General features: G+C 43.1%; 1 protein-coding gene across 2 annotated transcripts in view; it reads right to left on the bottom strand.

Moving 5' to 3' along the window:
* Positions 1 to 20,818, bottom strand: part of LOC134353862 (ras-related C3 botulinum toxin substrate 1-like) — a 50,285-nt gene that overhangs the window by 15,651 nt on the left and 13,816 nt on the right. The window contains exons 2-4 of one of the 2 annotated variants that reach the window (XM_063062341.1): positions 11,076 to 11,147; positions 5,829 to 5,946; positions 1,520 to 1,582 (exon numbers count right to left, since the gene is read on the bottom strand). In XM_063062341.1, coding sequence (XP_062918411.1) covers positions 1,520 to 1,582; positions 5,829 to 5,946; positions 11,076 to 11,147 — 253 coding nt within the window. The remainder of the gene's footprint in view (positions 1 to 1,519; positions 1,583 to 5,828; positions 5,947 to 11,075; positions 11,148 to 20,818) is intronic. The other variant, XM_063062342.1, reaches the window with a different exon arrangement.

The following is a 20,818-nucleotide window of genomic DNA, read 5'->3' as shown; positions in this document are numbered from 1 at the left end:
CTAGGTGAAGGAACATCTTCTCACCTCTGTCCTGAATGACTGAATCCTTTATTTTGTGACTGTGTCCCCTGGTTCGAGACAATCTAGCCTGGCCAAACACCTAGTTGCACATCTCTCCTAGCAAACCCTCAGAAACATGTGCATTTTGAAGAAACTATCTGTGTATAAGATGATAAGAGGCACAGATAAAGTTGACAGCCAGAGCCTTTCTCCTAGGACAGCAATGGCTGATACAGAGGACGTCCTTTTAAGCTGAGTGGAAGAAAGTTTTGGGGAGATGTTAGAGGGAGGTTTTTTTTACACAGTGCCTGAAAAGCACTACTGGGATGCTGATACATGAAGACATCTTAGGTAGGCACATGAATGAAATAAAAATGGAGGGTTATGTGCTGTGTAGGAGGGAAGGGTTAGATTGATGGTAGAGTAGGTTAAAGGTCAGCACAGCATCATAGTTGAAGGGCCCGGCCCGTATCATGTTCTTTGAAGCTAAAATAGAATAGGGACAGTCTACTATTTCTCATAGAAAATTACAGCACAATACAGGCCCTTCGGCCTACAATGTTGTACTGACCTTTTAATTTATTCTAAGGTCAATCTAACCCTTCCATGCACATAGCCATCCATTTTTCTATCATCAGTGTGTTAATATCTTTAATATATCTGCTGCTAACACTACCCTTGGCAGGGTGTTCCACGCACCCATGTCGAAAAACGTTCCTCTGACATCCCCTGTATACTTACCTACAATCACCATGAAATTATGTCTCTTTGTACTAGCCATTTCTGCCCTGGGAAGAAAAAGTCTCAGGCTATCCACTCCATCTACTTTTCTTATCACCCTGTAGACTTCAATCAAGCCACCTCTCTTCCTCCTTCACTCTAAGAAGAAAAGCCTTAGCTTGCTCTATCTATCTTCTTAAGATATGCTGTCTTGTCCAGGCGACATCCTGTAAACTTCCTCTGCACCCTCTCTAAAGCTTCTACATCATTACTCATCTCATTCGACAAAACCACTGCACCAGGAATCACACTCCCTGGATAGGCTTCTTTTGGCAATGGCTCCAATTTAGTGCTAAATATTCCAGTTAAAGCCTCAACCAAAACTGTATCTAATTCCAGTGAGACATGAGTCATAGAAAACTACAGGACTAAACAGGCCCTTTGGCCCATCTAGTTCATGGTGAAACATTTAAACTGCCTATTCCCATTGACCTGCACCTGGACCATATCATTCCTATCCATGTACCTATCCACATTTCTCTTAAACGTCAAAATCAAAATTGTAGCCACAACTTGCACTGGCAGCTCATTCCACACTCTCACCACCCTCTGTGTGAAGAAGTTCTCCCTCATGTTCCCCTGAAACATTTCACTTCCCACCCTTCACCCTTTGTACTTCTCCCCTTGTGGTGTTTCTCTGGATTTCCAATATCTTGTGTTCATAATCCTTCCCTCACATTCATTTAGAGAAAATCTTTTAGATATGCCCATTCTTTCTTTACACAATCCCAACACTCACCTTTGGATGGACATTGATGAAAGAAGGAGGACTAACCAGGGAAAAACAGATTACAAACACATCCTGAAAAAGAGAAGAATGGATAGAGAGAAAAGGTGATGAAGAATCTAGTGATCTAGCAAACACTTCTTCCCCCCTTACTCCTTCTCTTCTCCTTTCCTCCTTCTGGTGACCCTCTTCCTTCCCTTTCTCCCATGGTCCACTCTTCTGTCCTATCAGAAGCCTTCTTCTTCATCCTTTACCTTTTCCACTTATCAATTCCCAGCTTCTCATTTCATCCCTCCTCCCCATCAACCCCCTCACCTGGTCTCACCTACAGTGCCTATAAAAATTATTCACCCCCCGCTTTGGAAGTTTTCATGTGTTATTGTTTTACAACATTGAATCACAGTGGTTTTAATTTGGCTGTTTAGACACTGATCAACAGAAAAAGACTCTTTCGTGTCAAACTGAATACAGATCTCTTCAAAGAGATCTAAATTAATTACAAATATAAAGCACAAAATAATTGATTGCATTAGTATTCACCCCCTTTTAATATGACACACCAAATCATCACTGGTGCAGCCAATTGGTTTTAGAAGTCACATAATTAGTTAAAAGGAGATCTGTTTTTGGAGGTTTGTGTGCAGTCACGATGTTTCAATTGATTGCAGTAAAAATACATCCGTTTCTGGAAAGTCCAACTGCTGGTGAGTCAGTATCCTGGCAAAAACTACACTATAAAGACAAAGGAACACTCCAAGCAACTCTATGAAAAGGTTATTGAAAAGCACAAGTCAGGAGATAGATACAAGAGAGTTTCCAAGTCACTGAATATCTCTTTGAGTTAAGTCAATCATCAAGAAATTGAAAGATTATGGCACATTTGTAAATCTGCCAAGAGCAGGCTGTCCTCAAAAACTGAGTGACCGTGCAAGAAGGGCAACTAGAGAGGGAGGCCACCAGGAGACCTAAGACAACTCTAGAGGAGTTACAAGCTTCAGTAGCTGAGATGGGGGAGACTGCACATACAACAACTGTTTCCCGGGTGCTTCACCAGTCACAGCTTTATGGAGAGTGGCAAAGAGAAAGCCTCTGTTGAAAAAACTCACATGAAATCTCAGCCAGAGTTTGCTGGGAGGTATGTGGGAGACTCTGAAGTAAGCTGGAAGAGGGTTCTAAGGTCTAATGAAATGAAAATTGAGCTTTTTGGCTATCAGGAAAAAATGCTATGACAATGCCAACTCTGCATAGTGGTGGCTGCATCATGCTATGGGGATGCTTCACTACAGCAGGCCCTGGAAGGCAATTGATAATAGACAATAGGTGCAGGAGTAGACCATTCAGCCCTTCGAGCCAGCACCGCCATTCACTGTGACCATGGCTGATCATCCACAATCAGTATCCAGTTCCTGCCTTATCCCCATAACCTTTGATTCCGCTATCTTTAAGAGCTCTATCCATCTATTTCTTGAAAGCATCCAGAGCCTTGGCCTCCACTACCTTCTGGGGCAGAGCATTCCACATAACCACTCTTCTCTGGGTGAAAAAGGTTTTCCTCAACTCTGTTCTAAATGGCCTACCCTTATTCTTAAACTGTGGCCTCTGGTTCTGGACTCACCCATCAGCGGGAACATGCTTCCTGCCTACAGCGTGTCCAATCCCTTAATAATCTTATATGTTTCAATCAGATCTCCTCTCATCCTTCTAAATTCCAGTGTATACAAGCCCAGTCGCTCCCATCTTTCAACATGTGACAGTCCCGCCATCCCAGGAATTAACCTTGTGAACCTACGCTTCACTCCCTCAATAGCAAGAATGTCCTTCCTCAAATTTGGAGACCAAAACTGCACACAATACTGCAGGTGCGGTCTCACCAGGGCCCCGTACAGCTGCAGAAGGACCTCTTTGCTCCTATACTCAATTCCCCTTGTTATGAAGGCCAGCATGCCATTAGCTTTCTTCACCGCCTGCTATACCTGCATGCTTGCTTTCAGTGACTGATATACAAGAACACCTAGATCTCGTTGTACTTCCCCTTTTCCTAACTTGACTCCATTTAGATAATAATCTGCCTTCCTGTTCTTACCACCAACGTGGATAACCTCACATTTATCCACATTAAACTGCATCTGCCATGCATCCGCCCACTCACCCAGCCTGCCCAAGTCACCCTGCATTCTCATAACATCCTCCTCACATTTCACACTGCCACCCAGCTTTGTGTCATCTGCAAATTTGCTAATGTTACTTTAATCCCTTCATCTAAATCATTAATGTATTCTGTAAACAGCTGCGGTCCCAGCACTGAACCCTGCGGTACCCCACTGGTCACCGCCTACCATTCCAAAAGGGACCCGTTAATCGCTACTCTTTGTTTCCTGTCAGCCAGCCAATTTTCAATCCATGTCAGTACTCTGCCCCCAATACCATGTGCCCTAATTTTGCCCACTAATCTCCTATATAGGACTTTATCAAAGGCTTTCTGAAAGTCCATGTACACTATATCCACTGGCTCTCCCTTGTCCATTTTCATAGTTACATCCTCAAAAAATTCCAGAAGATTAGTCAAGCACTATTTCCCCTTCATAAATCCATGCTGACTCAGACCGATCCTGTAACTGCTATCCAAATGTGTCGTAATTTCATCTTTTATAATTGACTCCAGCATCTTTCCCACCACTGACGTCAGGCTAACTGGTCTATAATTCCCTGTTTTCTCTCTCCCTCCTTTCTTGAAATGTGGGACAATATTAGCCACCCTCCAATCCGCAGGAACTGATCCTGAATCTATAGAACATTGGAAAATAATTACCAGTGCATCTATGATTCCTAAAGCCACCTCCTTAAGTACCCTGGGATGCAGACCATCAGGTCCCGGGGAATTATCAACCTTCAGACCCAACAGTCTATCCAACACCATTTCCTGCCTAATATAAATTTCCTTCAGTTCATCCATTACCCTAGGTCCTTTGGCCACTATCATATCTGGGAGATTGTTTGTCTTCCCTAGTGAAGACAGATCCAAAGTACCTGTTCAACTCGTCTGCCATTTCCTTGTTCCCCATAATAAATTCATCCGTTTCTTTCTTCAAGGGCCCAATTTTGGTCTTAACTATTTTTTTCCTTTTTACATAGCTAAAGAAGGCTCCTGAAGGTAGAAGATAAAATAAATGCAGCAAAATAAAGGGAAATCCTGGAGGAAAACCTGATGCAGTCTGCAAGAGAACTGTGACTTCGGAGAAGATTTGTTTTCCAGCGAGACAATAACCCCAAGCATAAAGCCAAAGCTCACAAGAATGGCTTAAGAATAACAAAGTTAATGTCTTGGAGTGGCCAAGTCAGAGTCCAGACCACAACCCAATTGAGAATTTGTTGCTGGACTTGAACAGGTCACTCACGACCCCATGTAATCTGACAGAGTTTGAGCAGTTTTCTAAAGAAGAATGGGGAAAAATTGTAGTGTCCAGATGTGCAAAGATGACAGAGACCTATCCACACAGACTCAAGGTTGTAATTGCTGCCAAAGGTGCATCTACTAAATACTGACTTGAAGAGGGTGAATATTTAAGCAATCAATTATTTTGTGTTTTATATTTGTAATTAATTTAAATCACTTTGTAGAGATCTGTTTTCACTTTGATATGAAAGTCTTTTTCTGTTGATCAGTGTCAACAAAGCCAAATTAAATCATCTATGATTCAATGTTGTAAAACAATAAAACATGAAAACTTCGAAGGTGGGTAGGTGAATACTTTTTATAGGGCACTGTATCACCTGCCAGCTTGTACTCGTTCCCCTCCCTTCACCTTCTTGTTCCAGCTTCTGCCCCCTTCTTTTCCAGTCCTGATCTTAAGACATAGGAGCAGATTTAAGCCACTCGGGCAATTGCTGTTCCATCATGGCTAATTTATTATCCTTCTCAATCCCATTCCCTTACCAAGTCCCCATAACCTTACCAATCAAAAACCTATAAACCTCCGCTTCAAATACACCCGATGACTTGGCCTCCACAGCCATTTGTGGCAATGAATTCCACAGATTCACCTCCCTCTGGCTAAATAAAGCTCCTCCTCCTCCTCCTGATGAAGCGTCTTGGCCTAAAATGTTGACTGTTTATTCCTCTCCATAGATGCTGTCTGACCTGTTGAGTTCCTCTGGCATTTTGTTAGTCTGGATTTCCAGCATCTGCAGAATCTGTTGTGTTTCGGACCCAACAATCGCACTTTGTTTTTGTCAATCTGATAACTACACAACAATTAATGTACTTTTTGAAAGCTTAAGGAATAGAGAATAAGGGACAGATTCCCTGTGAAAATCTTCTTACAGTCTGTGGGTAGGAGAGTGGTCGGAGTCTGTCATAATCTTCCTGACCAGCAGTGTCCCACAAACCAAGGTTCACTGCATGTCCATCAACAGTGACAGTGGTGGAATAGTTATCGAAGCTGTAAAGGGAAAGACAAAATGGACATCAGTCCCACAGACACTGTTAAATTATCCAGGGTAACGGAGGAGATGGTCTCCATTCACGTTGATAAAACACGGATAACACAAAACTCATCAAAAGGAGCCTTAGGTCTCACACCACCAGGTGCAGGAACAGTAATTACCCTTCAGCCATCAGGTCCTGAACCAGTGTGGACATCTTCCCTCACCACAACGCTGAACACAATCGTTAGACTCACTTTCAAGGACTCTACAACTCATGTTCTCGGTTTATTTGTTTATTATTTATTATCGATACTTGTTTCTTTTTGTATTTACACAATCTGTGATTCTTTGTGTGCAGTTTTTCATTGATTCTTTGTGCCTCTTTTTTCTACTGTGAATGCCTGCAAGAAAATGAATCTCAGATAGCATTTGGTGGCCTAAACGAACTTCAATAATAAAACATTCTTTGAACTTTGAAAAGGATACAAATGCACTGCATAGTAATTACCTGATTCCTGATGAAGGGTCTGAGCCTGAAATGTTGGCACTTTACTCCTGTTTGTAGATGCTGCCTGACCTGCTGAGTTCCTCCAGTAATTTGTGTGTATTAAAGTAATTACCTTATTATTTAATAAAATCCTCAGTCTTGGTTATTTATTTCAGGTTATTTTACACTGGTACCTTTCTCCACTTTTACAAAATGCATTGATTATTATAAAGAAATAATTTTGTTATAAGTAAACTTAAATAAGTTTGAAAAATTCAATCACTGTTTAATGAAGAATTCCTGCACTCCTATTGTATTTCATGGCCTCTAACTGCTTTCACCCTGAAATTAATATTCTCAGTTCACTCTCACTAAAATAAATGAAATCTAATTCTGGATGTAATCTTACTGTAGTTAGAATCTAAAAAATTATTCCCTCAGGCAGTTAATCTGATTAACCATTCTAGTTAGCCACCCCATTCCCCTCTACCTATTACCTCAGTAACAACACAGCACTGTGGCCACTTTGAACCACTGTTTATAATGCTGTTTACATTGCAAATACATGTTGGTAATTATGTACAGTATTTATACACATTTTATTCCAGGTCAGTGGGACTAGGCAGAAAATGGTTCAGCACAGCCAAGAAGGGCCAAAGGGCCTGTTTCTGTGCTGTAGTTTCTATGGTTCTATCTGTCCTTTTAACCTGTTTATTTTTAGACAATTTATTCTTACAGTTGTTGAAAGTTGTTTTTGATGCACGTCATGCCAACACATCACAGAAATTCCAAACATATGTACACTGTAAATGTATGTGGCAGAGAAAGTTGATCCTTGATAATCTTTTTGTTGCCTCTCTCTGTACAGTTAATGTTTTATTTACAGAACTCTTGTGGTAGCTAATGTAATCTTGTCCAAATATTCCATTTTCCAACAGTGAAATGATTTCTTTTATTACAATTAGTGCATTGCCATTCTCCTGTTCGACTAGTTAACTACTACATTGTCTGCAGCTTTCCTGGAGATGAGCCTTCAAACCAGGAAATACACTTCACAACAATACAAGGATAATCCTTGAGGTGGCATGGTAAAGCAGCATTTAGTGCAATCGCACTACTGTGCCAATGATCATTGATCACAGTTCAATTCCCGCCACTGTCTGTAAGGCATTTATACATTTTCCATCTGGCTGTGTGCATTTTCTCTGAGTGCTCCAGTTACCTCCTGCATTTCAAAGGCGCACCAGTTAGAATTATGGAGTTGTGGCCGTGCTATGTTGTCATGTACATATGGGCCGGTACTCACTGCAATTCAGAAGAATGAGGGGGGACCTCATAGAAACCTATCAAATGTTGAAAAGCCTTGATAGAGTGGATGTGAAGTGATGCTTCCTGTGGTGGGGGAGTCTAAGACCAGAGGATATATATATACCTATCTTTATAAAGGTAGGGGGAGTGGAGGGGAGGGAGAGTGGGAGAGAGATGGAGAGGGGGACGATAGAGGGAGATGGATAGACTGAGAGATAGGTAGATAGATAGAGACAAGTAGAGGGAGAGATAGATAGAGGGGAGATAAATGGATAGAGAGAGATAGGTAGAGAGAGATGGATGGAGAGATAGAGACAGAGATAGATAGAGAGATGGAGAGGGGAAAGAAGGTAAGAGAAGGTGAGAGAGGGGAAGAGATGGGTGAGAGAGGGAGGGGGATAGATAGAGAGATAGATAGGTAGATAGATAGAGAAAAGAGATAGAGGGAGAAAGAAATAGAGAGAAATGGATAGGTAGATAGAGAGATGGATGGAGAGAACAAGTTGGAGAGAAAGGGAAACACTTTGGAGAGATGGAGAGAGATAGAGAGACAGAGAGTGAGAGAGATAGATAGATGGATAGAGAGAGAGAAAGAGCTGGAGAGATAAATGGTAGATATATAGACAGAGAGAATATGTAAAATCCATTCAGACGCCACAACAGGTCAGGGTTGAACTGGGTCTGGTATTGTGGTACAGTGGCTCTATCCGCTTCACCACTTTCTCTGGGTTACAGAGGAAGTTTAGTAAACGAATATTGGAAAGTTTCTGATGAAGTTTGGGACATCAGTGTTAACAATGCTTAAGGTATCTGTGCTTCAAGGTTCTGTAGTGGAGGGACCAACTATTGATGCCCTGCACCTGACTCCCAGCTCAACATGGTCTTCTGCCCTCTGATGTGGCCTATCAGGACCCTCAGCTCCAGGGATGGACAATAAACAGTGGCCATGCCACTGATCCATATCATATGAGTAAGTACATAAAAAATAGAAACATAGAAAATAGGTGCAGGAGTAGGTCATTTGGCCCTTCGAGCCTGCACCGCCATTTATTATGATCATGGCTGATCATCCAACTCAGAACCCCGCCCCAGCCTTCCCTCCATACCCCCTGATCCCCGTAGCCATAAGGGCCATATCTAACTCCCTCTTAAATATAGCCAATGAACTGGCCTCAACTGTTTCCTGTGGCAGAGAATTCCACAGATTCACCACTCTCTGTGTGAAGAAGTTTTTCCTAATCTCGGTCCTAAAAGGCTTCCCCTTTATCCTCAAACTTTGGCACCTTGTTCTGGACTTCCCCAACATCGGGAACAATCTTCCTGCATCTAGCCTGTCCAATCCCTTTAGGATTTTATACGTTTCAATCAGATCCCCCCTCAATCTTCTAAATTCCAATGAGTACAAGCCCAGTTCATCCAGTCTTTCTTCATATGAAAGTCCTGCCATCCCAGGAATCAATCTGGTGAACCTTCTTTGTACTCCCTCTATGGCAAACAGTTAAATATGCTCCCCCTCTCTCAAGGAAACAAAGAGAACGGGAGGTTACTCAGTCTCCCAGGGTGCCAGAAGGTGAGAAGGATGGATGATGGTCTTCTGTCGTCAAGCAGTTTCCAGTCTTCACCCTCAGGCACCTGAGCCTAAACGTGAAGCTAGTTAGAGAATGGCAGAGGGAGGGGAGAGTGCGGTGGTGCCTTTCGAGATCAGAAGGAGGGTGTAACCATTCCACAGATTGGGCACTGAGAGCAGAGAGGATTCCTCTCAGCTGGCAGTGTCTGAGAAAGCTGCCATTGTAGGATGTTGACCTGGCACCAACCTCAGCCCCGTGGGAGATGGTGGGGGTTGGCTGGATGTCAATTGTACTGGGTCGAACTCTGCAATGGCAGCTCAGACCAGTAATCCATACAGGTCAGGATGGCTTGCTCATTTTGCTTCATTTCATGGTTGATGGTGTCACACAGTCACCAGAGCTCGTCTCCTTTCCTACTTTACTCTTGAGACCTTGTATGTGATGTTGGTGAGGCTGAAGCAGTAGATGAGGTGGCGTTCAAATAGTCAAAGGCACAACTTGCAGGGGCGGAATCAGTTTAAAACTAGATGTGCTGAAGATTGGAGGTTTGAAACCATTAAAGATGATGGCATCACAGCACAAAGACCAACCATGCAGCCTACTGTCTATATACAGCCCATCGAGCATCCATCTACACTCAACTACACCAGGGGCAAATTACAGTGGCAAGTAATCGTATCAACCCACACGTCTTTGGAAAGGGGGAGAATTAACTGAACTGTGCAAAATCATAAGGGGACAAGAAAGTAACTTTCTTGTAGGTTGTTCTACATCATCCAACGTGGACAGGTGGAGCTGAATAGCCTTCTCCTGTGTTGTAAAATTTCCACGTTGACATCAGGGTCGAGGGTGGCTGTAATTTGCACTATTGAATTCAGTTATAAATTGCCCACACTTTACTCAATCCCATTGCAGCCTCAGACATTGAGTGGGATTCTGAAGCACAGGCACTGGAGTCACCACACTTGTAAATTCAGTGCACAAATTACACAAAGCCAGCACCGATGGCACCATGCCACTCAGCTCTCTGCCTCCTTCCTGTACTCAGACTCAAAGTTCAAAGTAAATTTATTATTAAATCCATGCAGCTTGGTATTTGTACCCTTGCCAGCAGCTACAAAACAAAGAAGCACAATAGAACCCATTAAAAATAATACGCACTACAAAGACCTTCAAACACCAGATGTGCGCAAAAAAGAGCAAATCGTGGAAACAATAAAAGTAAACTCAGAACATGAACTGCGGAGTGCACAGAAGTGAGACCACAGCCACAAGGCCAGCTCAATGCCTCAGCTGGGTCCACCAGCCATTCCTCAGGGACTCCAGTTCCCTGGAATGGCAGATCGCACAGCGTTAATCTGACGAGTACCCCAATACAGTGGTATCATCTGCAAACCTGCAGGTGGAGCTAGAGTGGAATCTGGCCATGCATTTGTGAGTGTACAGGTAGTAGAGTAGGGGGTCGAGGACATAATCTTGTGCAGTATTGTTTAGAATAGTCGTGATGAAGGGCTTGCTGCCTATCCTTACCGATGGCAGTCTGTTGGTCAGAAAGTCAAGGATCCAGTTGCACAGGAAGGCATTCATTCCCAGGGTCTGGAGTTCAGTGATGAGATTTATCAATACTAAAGTCAATAATGAATTTCCCACACTTCTTCATTCCCAGTGGAGCCACGGACATGGAGCGGATTGTGAAGCTAAATTTGATGCCTAAACTAAACATGACTTTCACCACTGGAAGGAAAATACAAGTGAAAGAATAGCGGGTGGAGTTACTTACACCGTCGGAATGTACTCCTCCGGGAATTCATTGGTTGTGTACGTGATGAGGACACAGGTTTTCCCAACAGCCCTGCAAGAGGAAAAGAGAATCTGACCCTTCAGCCATCACATGGAAGAATAGGGAGCCTCAACAGGGCTCAGGGGGAGCACAGTTGGAGCAAGACTTATGGCAACTATTGCCAAAGCTGGGTCTTTTTGTCTTATCTCCCACCTCCTCCTCACCCTCAATTGGCTAAGAAACTTTTGTTTCAGACTGGTAAAACGCTCCCAGCAGATTCCATCAAACTGGACCATTCTGTCTATATCTCCATCTCCATCCATCTCTCTATCTCTCTATCTACTTATCTCTTTCTCTCTCTCTATCCATTTCTGTCTCCTATCTATCTCTATCTATCTAGCTATCTATCTATCTATCTATCTATCTGGACACTCAAAGAAAGGTTGGAGTGGACATTACCAATAGTCCGTACAGGTCCAACCACACTAATGTCATGGCTGAGAAAGCTCACCAATGTCTCTACTTCCTCAGGAGTCTAAAGAAATTTGCAAGGTCTCTGTCAAACCTGATCAAATTTTATTGATGCACCATAGAAAGCATTCTATCCAGATATATAATGGCTTGGCTTGGTAACCAATCTGCCCATGACTGCAAGGAACTGATTAATATTCAGATTAATAGTTCAGCATGGAATAGATGGACAGAAGGGCCTGCTTCTACGCTGTCGTGTTCTATGAGTCTATGACTCTAAGAGAAAAATCCTTTCTATGTCCACTGTATCTAGACCTTTCAACATGCGACAGGTTTCAATGAGATCCACCCCTCATTGTTCTAAACTCCATTAAGTACAGAATTATTATCATTGTCGTATATGAGGTGAAATTTGATGTTTTCTGGCAGCAGTACAATGTTGCTTGCTGCTTAAGGATCTTATATGTTTCAACCAGAGTAGGTCTTATTCTCCTAAATTGTAAAGAATACAAGTCCAACAATTCTAAGCTCTACAATAGGACAACATCAAAGAAATTAGCCTATTGCTTTGGGTGCATAACCCTTCATTACTAGAGCGTCCATTTTAAATATGTGGACCAAGGTGGCACCAATTTACAATGCTCTCTCAGTCAATATCTTCCAGGTAGCTCAAAAAATGTCTACTTTACTTCTTTTACATCTATTTTTCACCTTAAATGTGTTTCTGGGACTGTTAGAGCTTGCGATTTACAGGTTGGAGATTGTTACAGTGATCCACCTCTTTGCTGCCTCTGAGAAGATTCTGGGAAGTGAGTGTGTACTCAGATGGCCTCAATGCCTCCTTTTTGCCAGATAAAGCATCGAGGAAGATTGAGACGTCGAGGCAAATGCAGAAGGCAAGCGAGAGTTCAGTACTGACGGCCTTCCTTTTGATCGCTGCTGGAGAAGGAATCTGTGAGCGGCCTATCGCTGTGTGACAGGCAGGTAGGCCTCTGCGTTCATGTGGTGTCTCTCTTTCAATGATGAAGGAGGATGTTTTGGTAGGTCAGCATTTATGGACTGTGAAATTTTCAGATTTATGGTTTTTATATCATGTGTTTTTCACCTGTTCCTTTCTGTTTTGTTGCATGAGGAGAGGGGTTTGGAGGTTGATTGTTGTGTTCTGTTAGTTTTTTTTGTGCGGGGGAACGGGGATTTTTTCTGCATTTATTAAGGAGACAGACACAGGTTCTCTAAAAGTGAGGTAAAGCAGCAGTGAGCTCGTGGACTGTGTACAGATTACAGAGGAGGAAGTGTTTGCTGTCTTGAGGCAAATTAGGGTGAATAAATCCCCACACCTGACAAGGTGTTTCCCTCGGACCCTACGGGAGGCAAGTGCAGGAAATGCAGGGGCCCTAGCAGAAATATTTAGATCATTCTTAGTAACAGGAGAGATACTGGAGGACTGAATAGTTGATGTTGTTCTGCATTTAAAAAAGGCTCTAAAAATAAACCAGGAAATTATAGAATGATGAGCCTAACAGCAGTAGTGAGAAAGTTATTGGAAGGTATTCTAAGGGACCAGATATTTGGGTAGATATGAACTGATTCAGGACTGAGTCATAGAGTCATAGAAAAGTACATCACAGAAACAGGCCCTTCAGCCCTTCTAGTCTATGCTGAACCATTTAAATTGTCTACTCCCATCAACCTGCACTGAACCATAGACCTCCATACCCCTTCCATCCTTGTATCTATCCAAACTTCTCTTAAACGTTGGGACTGAGCTTGCATGCACCACTTGTGCTGGCTGCTCATTCCACAATACTGACTATCTTTAATAGTAGGCATTTTAAATGGTTCAGCATGGAATAGATGGGCCAAAGGACATGTTTCTGTGCTTTTCTCTGACTCTAATGCAAACATCCTATGTGCCTCCTAACTGCTCGGTTCACCTACCCACCAATGGTTTGTAATTCATATCCTAGTCCACCTCTAACTCTTTGCACTTTACATTTGCTCTCCATTTGGACAATTGATCCCTCTTAAAGAAGTGCATGATCTCAAACATTCCTGCAATAAACTATGTTCACCAGTATGTTGGCTATCCACTCAAACTGGCTACACTCAATGGTCTCTCTATCAGGTACACCTGTAGCTCTGCTCGTTATACACTATCTAATCAGCCAATCATGTGGCAGCAACTCAATGCATAAAAACATTCAGGCATGGTCAAGAGGTTCAGTAGTTGTTCAGACCAAACATCAGAATGGGGAAGAAATGTGACCTAACTGACTTTAACCATAGAATGATTGTTGGTGCCAGACAGTTTGGTTTCAGTATCTCAGAAACTTCAGATCTCCTGGGATTTTCATGCACAACAGCCTCTAAGTTTATAGAGAATAGTGTGAGATACAAAAACCACCCAGTGAACAGCAGTTCTGTTGGTGAAAATGCCTTGTTAATAGAAACATAGAAACATAGAAAATAGGTGCAGGAGTAGGCCATTCGGCCCTTCGAGCCTGCACCGCCATTTATTACGATCATGGCTGATCATCCAACTCAGAACCCCGCCCCAGCCTTCCCTCCATACCCCCTGACCCCCATAGCCACAAGGGCCATATCTAAGTCCCTCTTAAATATAGCCAATGAACTGGCCTCAACAGTTTCCTGTGGCAGAGAATTCCACAGATTCACCACTCTCTGTGTGAAGAAGTTTTTCCTAATCTCGGTCCAAAAAGGCTTCCCCTTTATCCTCAAACTTTGACCCCTCGTTCTGGACTTCCCCAACATCGGAAACAATCTTCCTGCATCTAGCCTGTCCAATCCCTTTAGGATCTTATACGTTTCAATCAGATCCCCCCTCAATCTTCTAAATTCCAATGAGTACAAGCCCAATTCATCCAGTCTTTCTTCATATGAAAGTCCCGCCATCCCAGGAATCAATCTGGTGAACCTTCTTTGTACTCCCTCTATGGCAAAGATGTCTTTCCTCAGATTAGGGGACCAAAACTGCACACAATACTCCAGGTGTGGTCTCACCAAGGCCTTGTACAACTGCAGTAGTATGTCCCTGCTCCTGTACTCGAATCCTCTCGCTATAAATGCCAGCATACCATTCACCTTTTTCACCGCCTGCTGTACCTGCATGCCCACTTTCAATGACTGGTGTATAATGACACCCAGGTCTCGTTGCACCTCCCCTCTTCCTAATCGGCCACCATTCAGATAATAATCTGTTTTCCTATTTTTGCCACCAAAGTGGATAACTTCACATTTATCCACATTAAATTGCATCTGCCATGAATTTGCCACTCACCCAACCTATCCAAGTCACCCTGCATCCTCTTAGCATCCTCCTCACTGCTAACACTGCCACCCAGCTTCGTGTCATCTGCAAACTTGGAGATGCTGCATTTAATTCCCTCATCCAAGTCATTAATATATATTGTAAACAACTGGGGTCCCAGCACTGAGCCTTGCGGTACCCCACTAGTCACCGCCTGCCATTCTGAAAAGGTCCCGTTTATTCCCACTCTTTGCTTCCTGTCTGCTAACCAATTCTCCACCCACACCAATACCTTACCCCCAATACCGTGTGCTTTAAGTTTGCACACTCATCTCCTGTGTGGGACCTTGTCAAAAGCCTTTTGAAAATCCAAATATACCACATCCACTGGTTCTCCCCTATCCACTCTACTAGTTACATCCTCAAAAAATTCTATGAGATTCGTCAGACATAATGAGAGAGGTCAGAGGAGAATGGCCAGACTGCTTCAAGCTGACAGGAAGGCGACAGGAACTCAAATAACCACGTGTTACAACAATGGTGTGCAAAAGAGCATCTCTGAATGCTCAACATGTTGAACGTAGAAGAGAAGCAGCAGAAGATCATGAACATACATTCAGTGGCTAATTTATTAGGTACACCCATAGATCTGCTCATTAATGCAAATATCTAATCAGCCAATCACGTGGCCAATGATGACACAGTCCGGAGATTCCATTCAGACCAAATATGAAAAGAGGGAAGAAATGTGATCAAAGTGACTTTGACTGTGGAATGATTGCTGGTGCCAGATAGGGTGGTTTGAGTATCTCAGATACTGCTGATCTCTGGGACTTTCAATCACAACAGTCTCTAGAGTTTATAGAGAACGATGCAGAAAAAAACATCCAGTGAGCAGCAGTTCTGTGAGCATAAATGCCTGTTAATGAGAGAGGTCAGAGGAGAATGGCCAAACACCATGGACATATTCAGTGGCCATTTCAGTAGGTACAGGAGGCACCTAATAAAGTGGCCACTGAGTGTATTTCTTGCCGCCCAGTCCAACCATTTTCATTGCAAAATATCCTTCCAGCTATTTAATGCCAGCAGCATTAAATTGGGCGCCACTGTAATGAAGCGGTTAGCGTGATATTATTACAGCTCAGGACATTCCGGAGTTCTGACTTCAATTCTGGCATTATTCTGTAAGGAATTCTCCCCGTGGAATGCAGGGGTTTTCCCCGGGTGCTCCAATTTCCTCCCACACTCCAAAGATGTACCAGCTAGGTTAATAGTCCATTGTACATTGTCACGTGATTAGGTCAGGGTCAATCGGGGTTGAGGGTTGTGGGGGCAGCATGGGTCAAAGGGACAGTGCCACAGGGATCAGTGCTGGGTCCATTGTTATTTGTCATCTATAAAAAATGATCTGGATGATAATGTGGTAAATTGGATCAGCAAGTTTGCTGATGATACAAAGATTGGAGGTGTAGTAGACAGTGAGGAAGGTTTTATGAGCCTGCAGAGGGACTTGGACCAGCTGGAAAAATGGGCTGAAAAATGGCAGATGGAGTTTAATACTGACAAGTGTGAGGTATTGCACGTTGGAAGGACAAACCAACGTAGAACATACAGGGTTAATGGTAAGGCACTGAGGAGTGCAGTGGATCTGGGAATACAGATACAAAATTCCCTAAAAGTGTCATCACAGGTAGATAGAGTCGTAAAGAGAGCTTTTGGTACATTGGCCTTTATTAATCAAAGTATTGAGTATAAGAGCTGTAATGTTGTGATGAGGTTGTATAAGGCATTGGTGAGGCCGAATCTGGAATATTGTGTTCAGTTTTGGTCACCAAATTACAGGAAGGATATAAATAAGGTTGAAAGAGTGCAGAGAAGGTTTACAAGGATGTTGCCAGGACTTGAGAAACTCAGTTACAGAGAAATGCTGAATAGGTTGGGACTTTATTCCCTGGAGTGTAGAAGAATGAGGGGAGATTTGATAGAGGTATATAAAATTATGATGGGTGTAGATAGAGTGAATGCAAGCAGGCTTTTTCCACTGAGGCAAGGAGAGAAAAAAAACCAGAGGACATGGGTTAAGGGTGAGGGGGGAAAAGTTTAAAGGGAAAATTAGGGGGGGCTTCTTCACACAGAGAGTGGTGGGAGTATGGAATGAGCTGCCAGACGAGGTGGTAAATATGGGTTATTTTGTAATATTTAAGAATAAATTGGACAGATACATGGATGGGAGGTGTATGGAAGGATATGGTCCGTGTGCAGGTCAGTGGGACTAGGCAGAAAATGGTTCGGCACAGCCAAGAAGGGCCAAAAGGCCTGTTTCTGTGCTGTAGTTTCTATGGTTTCTATGGTTTCTAATGGCCCACTCCATGCTGTATTGTTCAGGAAATAAAATAAAATAAACTAGAATACCTTTTACTCTCCCAGGTCATTAATACAACAGCAAGGAATCAAATGGCAAGTGCTGGAACCTGAAGAAGGTTAAAATAAACCTGTTTATTCCAACTCTCTGCTCAGTGATAACCAGTCACCAGTACATATTCATCACCATCATTATGTTCCGTGTTGTATGATGTAGGTGATCATGGTCTTTTGACCCTGATTGTTCTTGGCAAATTTTCTACAGAAGTGGTTTGCCATTGCCTTCTTCTGGGCAGTTTCTTTACAAGACAGGTGACCCCCAGTCATTATCAATTTTCTTCAGAGATTGTCTGCCTGGTGTCAGTGGCTGCATAACCAGGACTTGTGATATGCAACAACTACCCAGATATCCATCCACCACCTGCTCTCATGGGTTCACGTGACCCTGATCGGGGGTGGGGGGTGGGAATGTGCTAAGCAGGTGCTGTACCTTGCCCAAGGATGATCTGCAGACTGGCAGAGGCAAGAACTGTCATACACCTCATTTGGTAGAGACGTGTCTCCACCCCACCACCCAGTACATAACACACACACAGAATGCTGGAGGAACACAACAGGTCAGGCAGCATCTATGGAGGGAAATAAACAGTCAATGTTTTGGGCTGAAACCCTTCATCAGGAATTCATCAAGATGCTGCCTGACCTGCCGAGCTTTTCCAGCATTTTGTGTGTAACTTGGACTGACAACCAATGTGTGTTGCTCAAGATTTCCAACATAAGACCAGAAGACTAGAAGATATAGGAGCAGAATTAGGCCATTTGGCCCATTGAATCTGCTCTGCCATTTCATTATGACTGATCCATTTTCCTTCTCTGCCCCAATCTCCTCTCTTCTCCCCATATCCCTTCATGGCCGGACCAGTCAAGAATCTATCAACCTGTGCCTTAAATATAATTAAAGACTTGGCCTCTACTGCTGCCCATGACAATGAATTCCACAGATTCACCATTCCCTGGCTAAAGAAATTCCTTCTCATCTCCATTCTGAAAGCACACTTCACTATTCCGAGGCTGGTGAATAGCCTCTGGTCCTAGACTCTCCCACCATAGGAAACATCCTTTCCACATCCACTCTATCAAGGTTTTCAACATTCAATAGGTTTTAATTAGGTCACCCCTCATTCTTCTGAATTCCAGTGAATAGGGGCCCAGAGCCATCAAACAATCATCATATGACAAGCCATTCAATCCTGGAATCATTTTCATGAACCTCCTTTCAACCCTCTCCAGTTTCAGCACATTCTTTCTAAGGTAAGAGGCCAAAAACTAGTCACAATACTCCAAATGAGACCTCACCAGTGCTTTACATTACATGTAAACCCTCAATGTTATATCCTTGCTTTTATACTCTAGTCCTCTTAAAATGAATGTTAACATTGCAATAATCTTCTGCATCACCAACTCAGCCTTTAGGGAATCAAACACAAGGACTTTACACCTCAGATTTTTGAATTTTCTCTCCATTTAGAAAATAAACAACCCTTTTATTTCTTCTACAAAAGTGCATGACCATACACTTCCCAACACTATTCCATCTGTCACTACTTTGCCCATTCTCCTAATCTGTCTAAGTCCTTCTGTAACCTCTCTACTTCCTCAAAACTACTTGCCTCTTCACTTACCTTTGTATTGTCCGCAAACCTTACACAAAAGCCATCAATTCTGTCATCCAAGCCATTGACATACAAAATAAAAAGAAGTGGTTCCGACACAGACACATGAGGAACACCACTTGTCACCGGCAGCCAGCCAGAAAAGGCTCCCTTTATTCCCTCTATTTGCCTCCTGCCAATCAGCCACTGTTTTATCCATGCTAGAATCATTCTTGTAATACCATGGGCTCGTAGCCTGTTAAGTAGCTTCATGTGTGGCTCCTCGTCAAAGGCATTCTGAATATCCAAGTACACAACATCTACCGGTTCACTTTTGTCTATCCTGCTTGTTATTTCTTCAAAGAATTCCAACAGATTTGTCAGGCAAGATTTTAGCTTGAGGAAGCCATGCCTATTTTATCATGAAGTACCCTGAAACCATATCCTTAACAATTGACTCCAACATCTTCCCAACCACTGAGGTCAGAATAACTGGCCTATAATTTCCTTTCTTCTGTCTCTCTCCCTTCTGGAAGAGTGGAGTGACATTTGCAATTTTCCAGCCTTCTGGAACCTTCCAGAATCTAGTGATTCTTGAAAGATGATAAAGAATGCTTCCATAATCTCTTCAGCCACCACTTTAAGAACCTTGAGGTGTACACCATCTGGTCCAGGTGACTTACCTATTTTCAGGCTTTCCATTTCCCAAGAACCTTCTCCTTAGTGATAGCAACTTCACACACTTCTGCCCCCTGGCACCATGGAACTTCCACCATACTGCTAGTGCCTTCAATAGTGAAGACTGATGCAAAATACTTATTCAGTTCTTCTGCCATTTCCTTGTCCCCCATTACTACCTCTCCAACATCTTTTTTGAGCGGTCTGATATCCACTCTCAGCTCCTTTTTATAGTTTATGTATCTGAAGAAACTTTGGGTATACTCTTTAATATCATTGGCTAGCTTTAATATTATCTGCAGGCATCCTGACCTCTGCAAGGGACTGGCAGCTATTGGTGGACCTTAAATGGCAGCTGAAGTTCCCCAACTATATCGCAGCCACCACCCTGCAACCAGACATTGTCCTTGTGTCTGAGTCTACTAAGCAAGTGGTGCTGCTGGAGCTGACAGTCCCATGGGAAGATCGCTTGGAAGACACCTTTGAAAGGAAGCTCTCCAAGTAGGCAGGACTGGTCAGCAACTGTCAGCAGGCTGGATGGAGAGCGAGGTGTCTCCCAGTGGAGGTTGGTTGTAGGGGATTCGCAGCCCGTTCCTTAGCTACAGCCTTCAGCAATTTGGGCATCGAGGGAGAGAGGAAGAGGAGAGCCATCCGCAGTACCACCCAATGTGGCAGAGAGGGCCTCAAGATGGCTGTGGCTCAAAAGAGGGGATCCATGGTGTCATAAGTAGCTAGCCATCTGAACACAAGCTGGGGTCTGATCAGCCCCGGCTGGGTCACCTGGAGGAGGTTGTATGATGTTGAAAGACCTGAAACACCCGATGATTCCAGGAATATCACTGAAGATGTGTCCAGAGGCATCAGTAGATGTATGTACACAGCAATATTATTGACTAGCTTACCTTCGCATTCCATCTTTTTCATCTTTATGACTTTTTTAGTTGCCTTCTGTTGCTTTTTAAAAGCTTCTCAGTTCTCTAACTTCCCACTATTTTTTGCTGTATTACATGCCTCTCTTTGGCTTTTATGTTGGCTTTGACTTCTTTTGTTATCCATGGTTGTGTCATCTTGCCTTCAGAATACTTTTTTGGCATTGGGATGTATATATCCTGTGCCCTCCGAAATGCTCCCAGAAATTCCAGCCATTGCTGCTCTGTCATCATCCCTGCCAGTGTTCTTTTCCAATCAATTCTGGCCATCTCCTCTCTCATTCCTCTGTTATTCTCTTTACTCCGCTGTAATATTGATGCATCAGACTTTAGCTTCTCCTTCTCAATTTCAGGGTGATCACTTGCCCCTCAGGTTCCTTTACC

This window comes from Mobula hypostoma, chromosome 11, assembly GCF_963921235.1.
Source record: "Mobula hypostoma chromosome 11, sMobHyp1.1, whole genome shotgun sequence".
Taxonomy (NCBI): Eukaryota; Metazoa; Chordata; class Chondrichthyes; order Myliobatiformes; family Myliobatidae; genus Mobula; species Mobula hypostoma.
The sequence above is the reverse complement of the archived record's forward strand: the minus strand, read 5'-3'. Positions and strand labels throughout refer to the sequence as shown.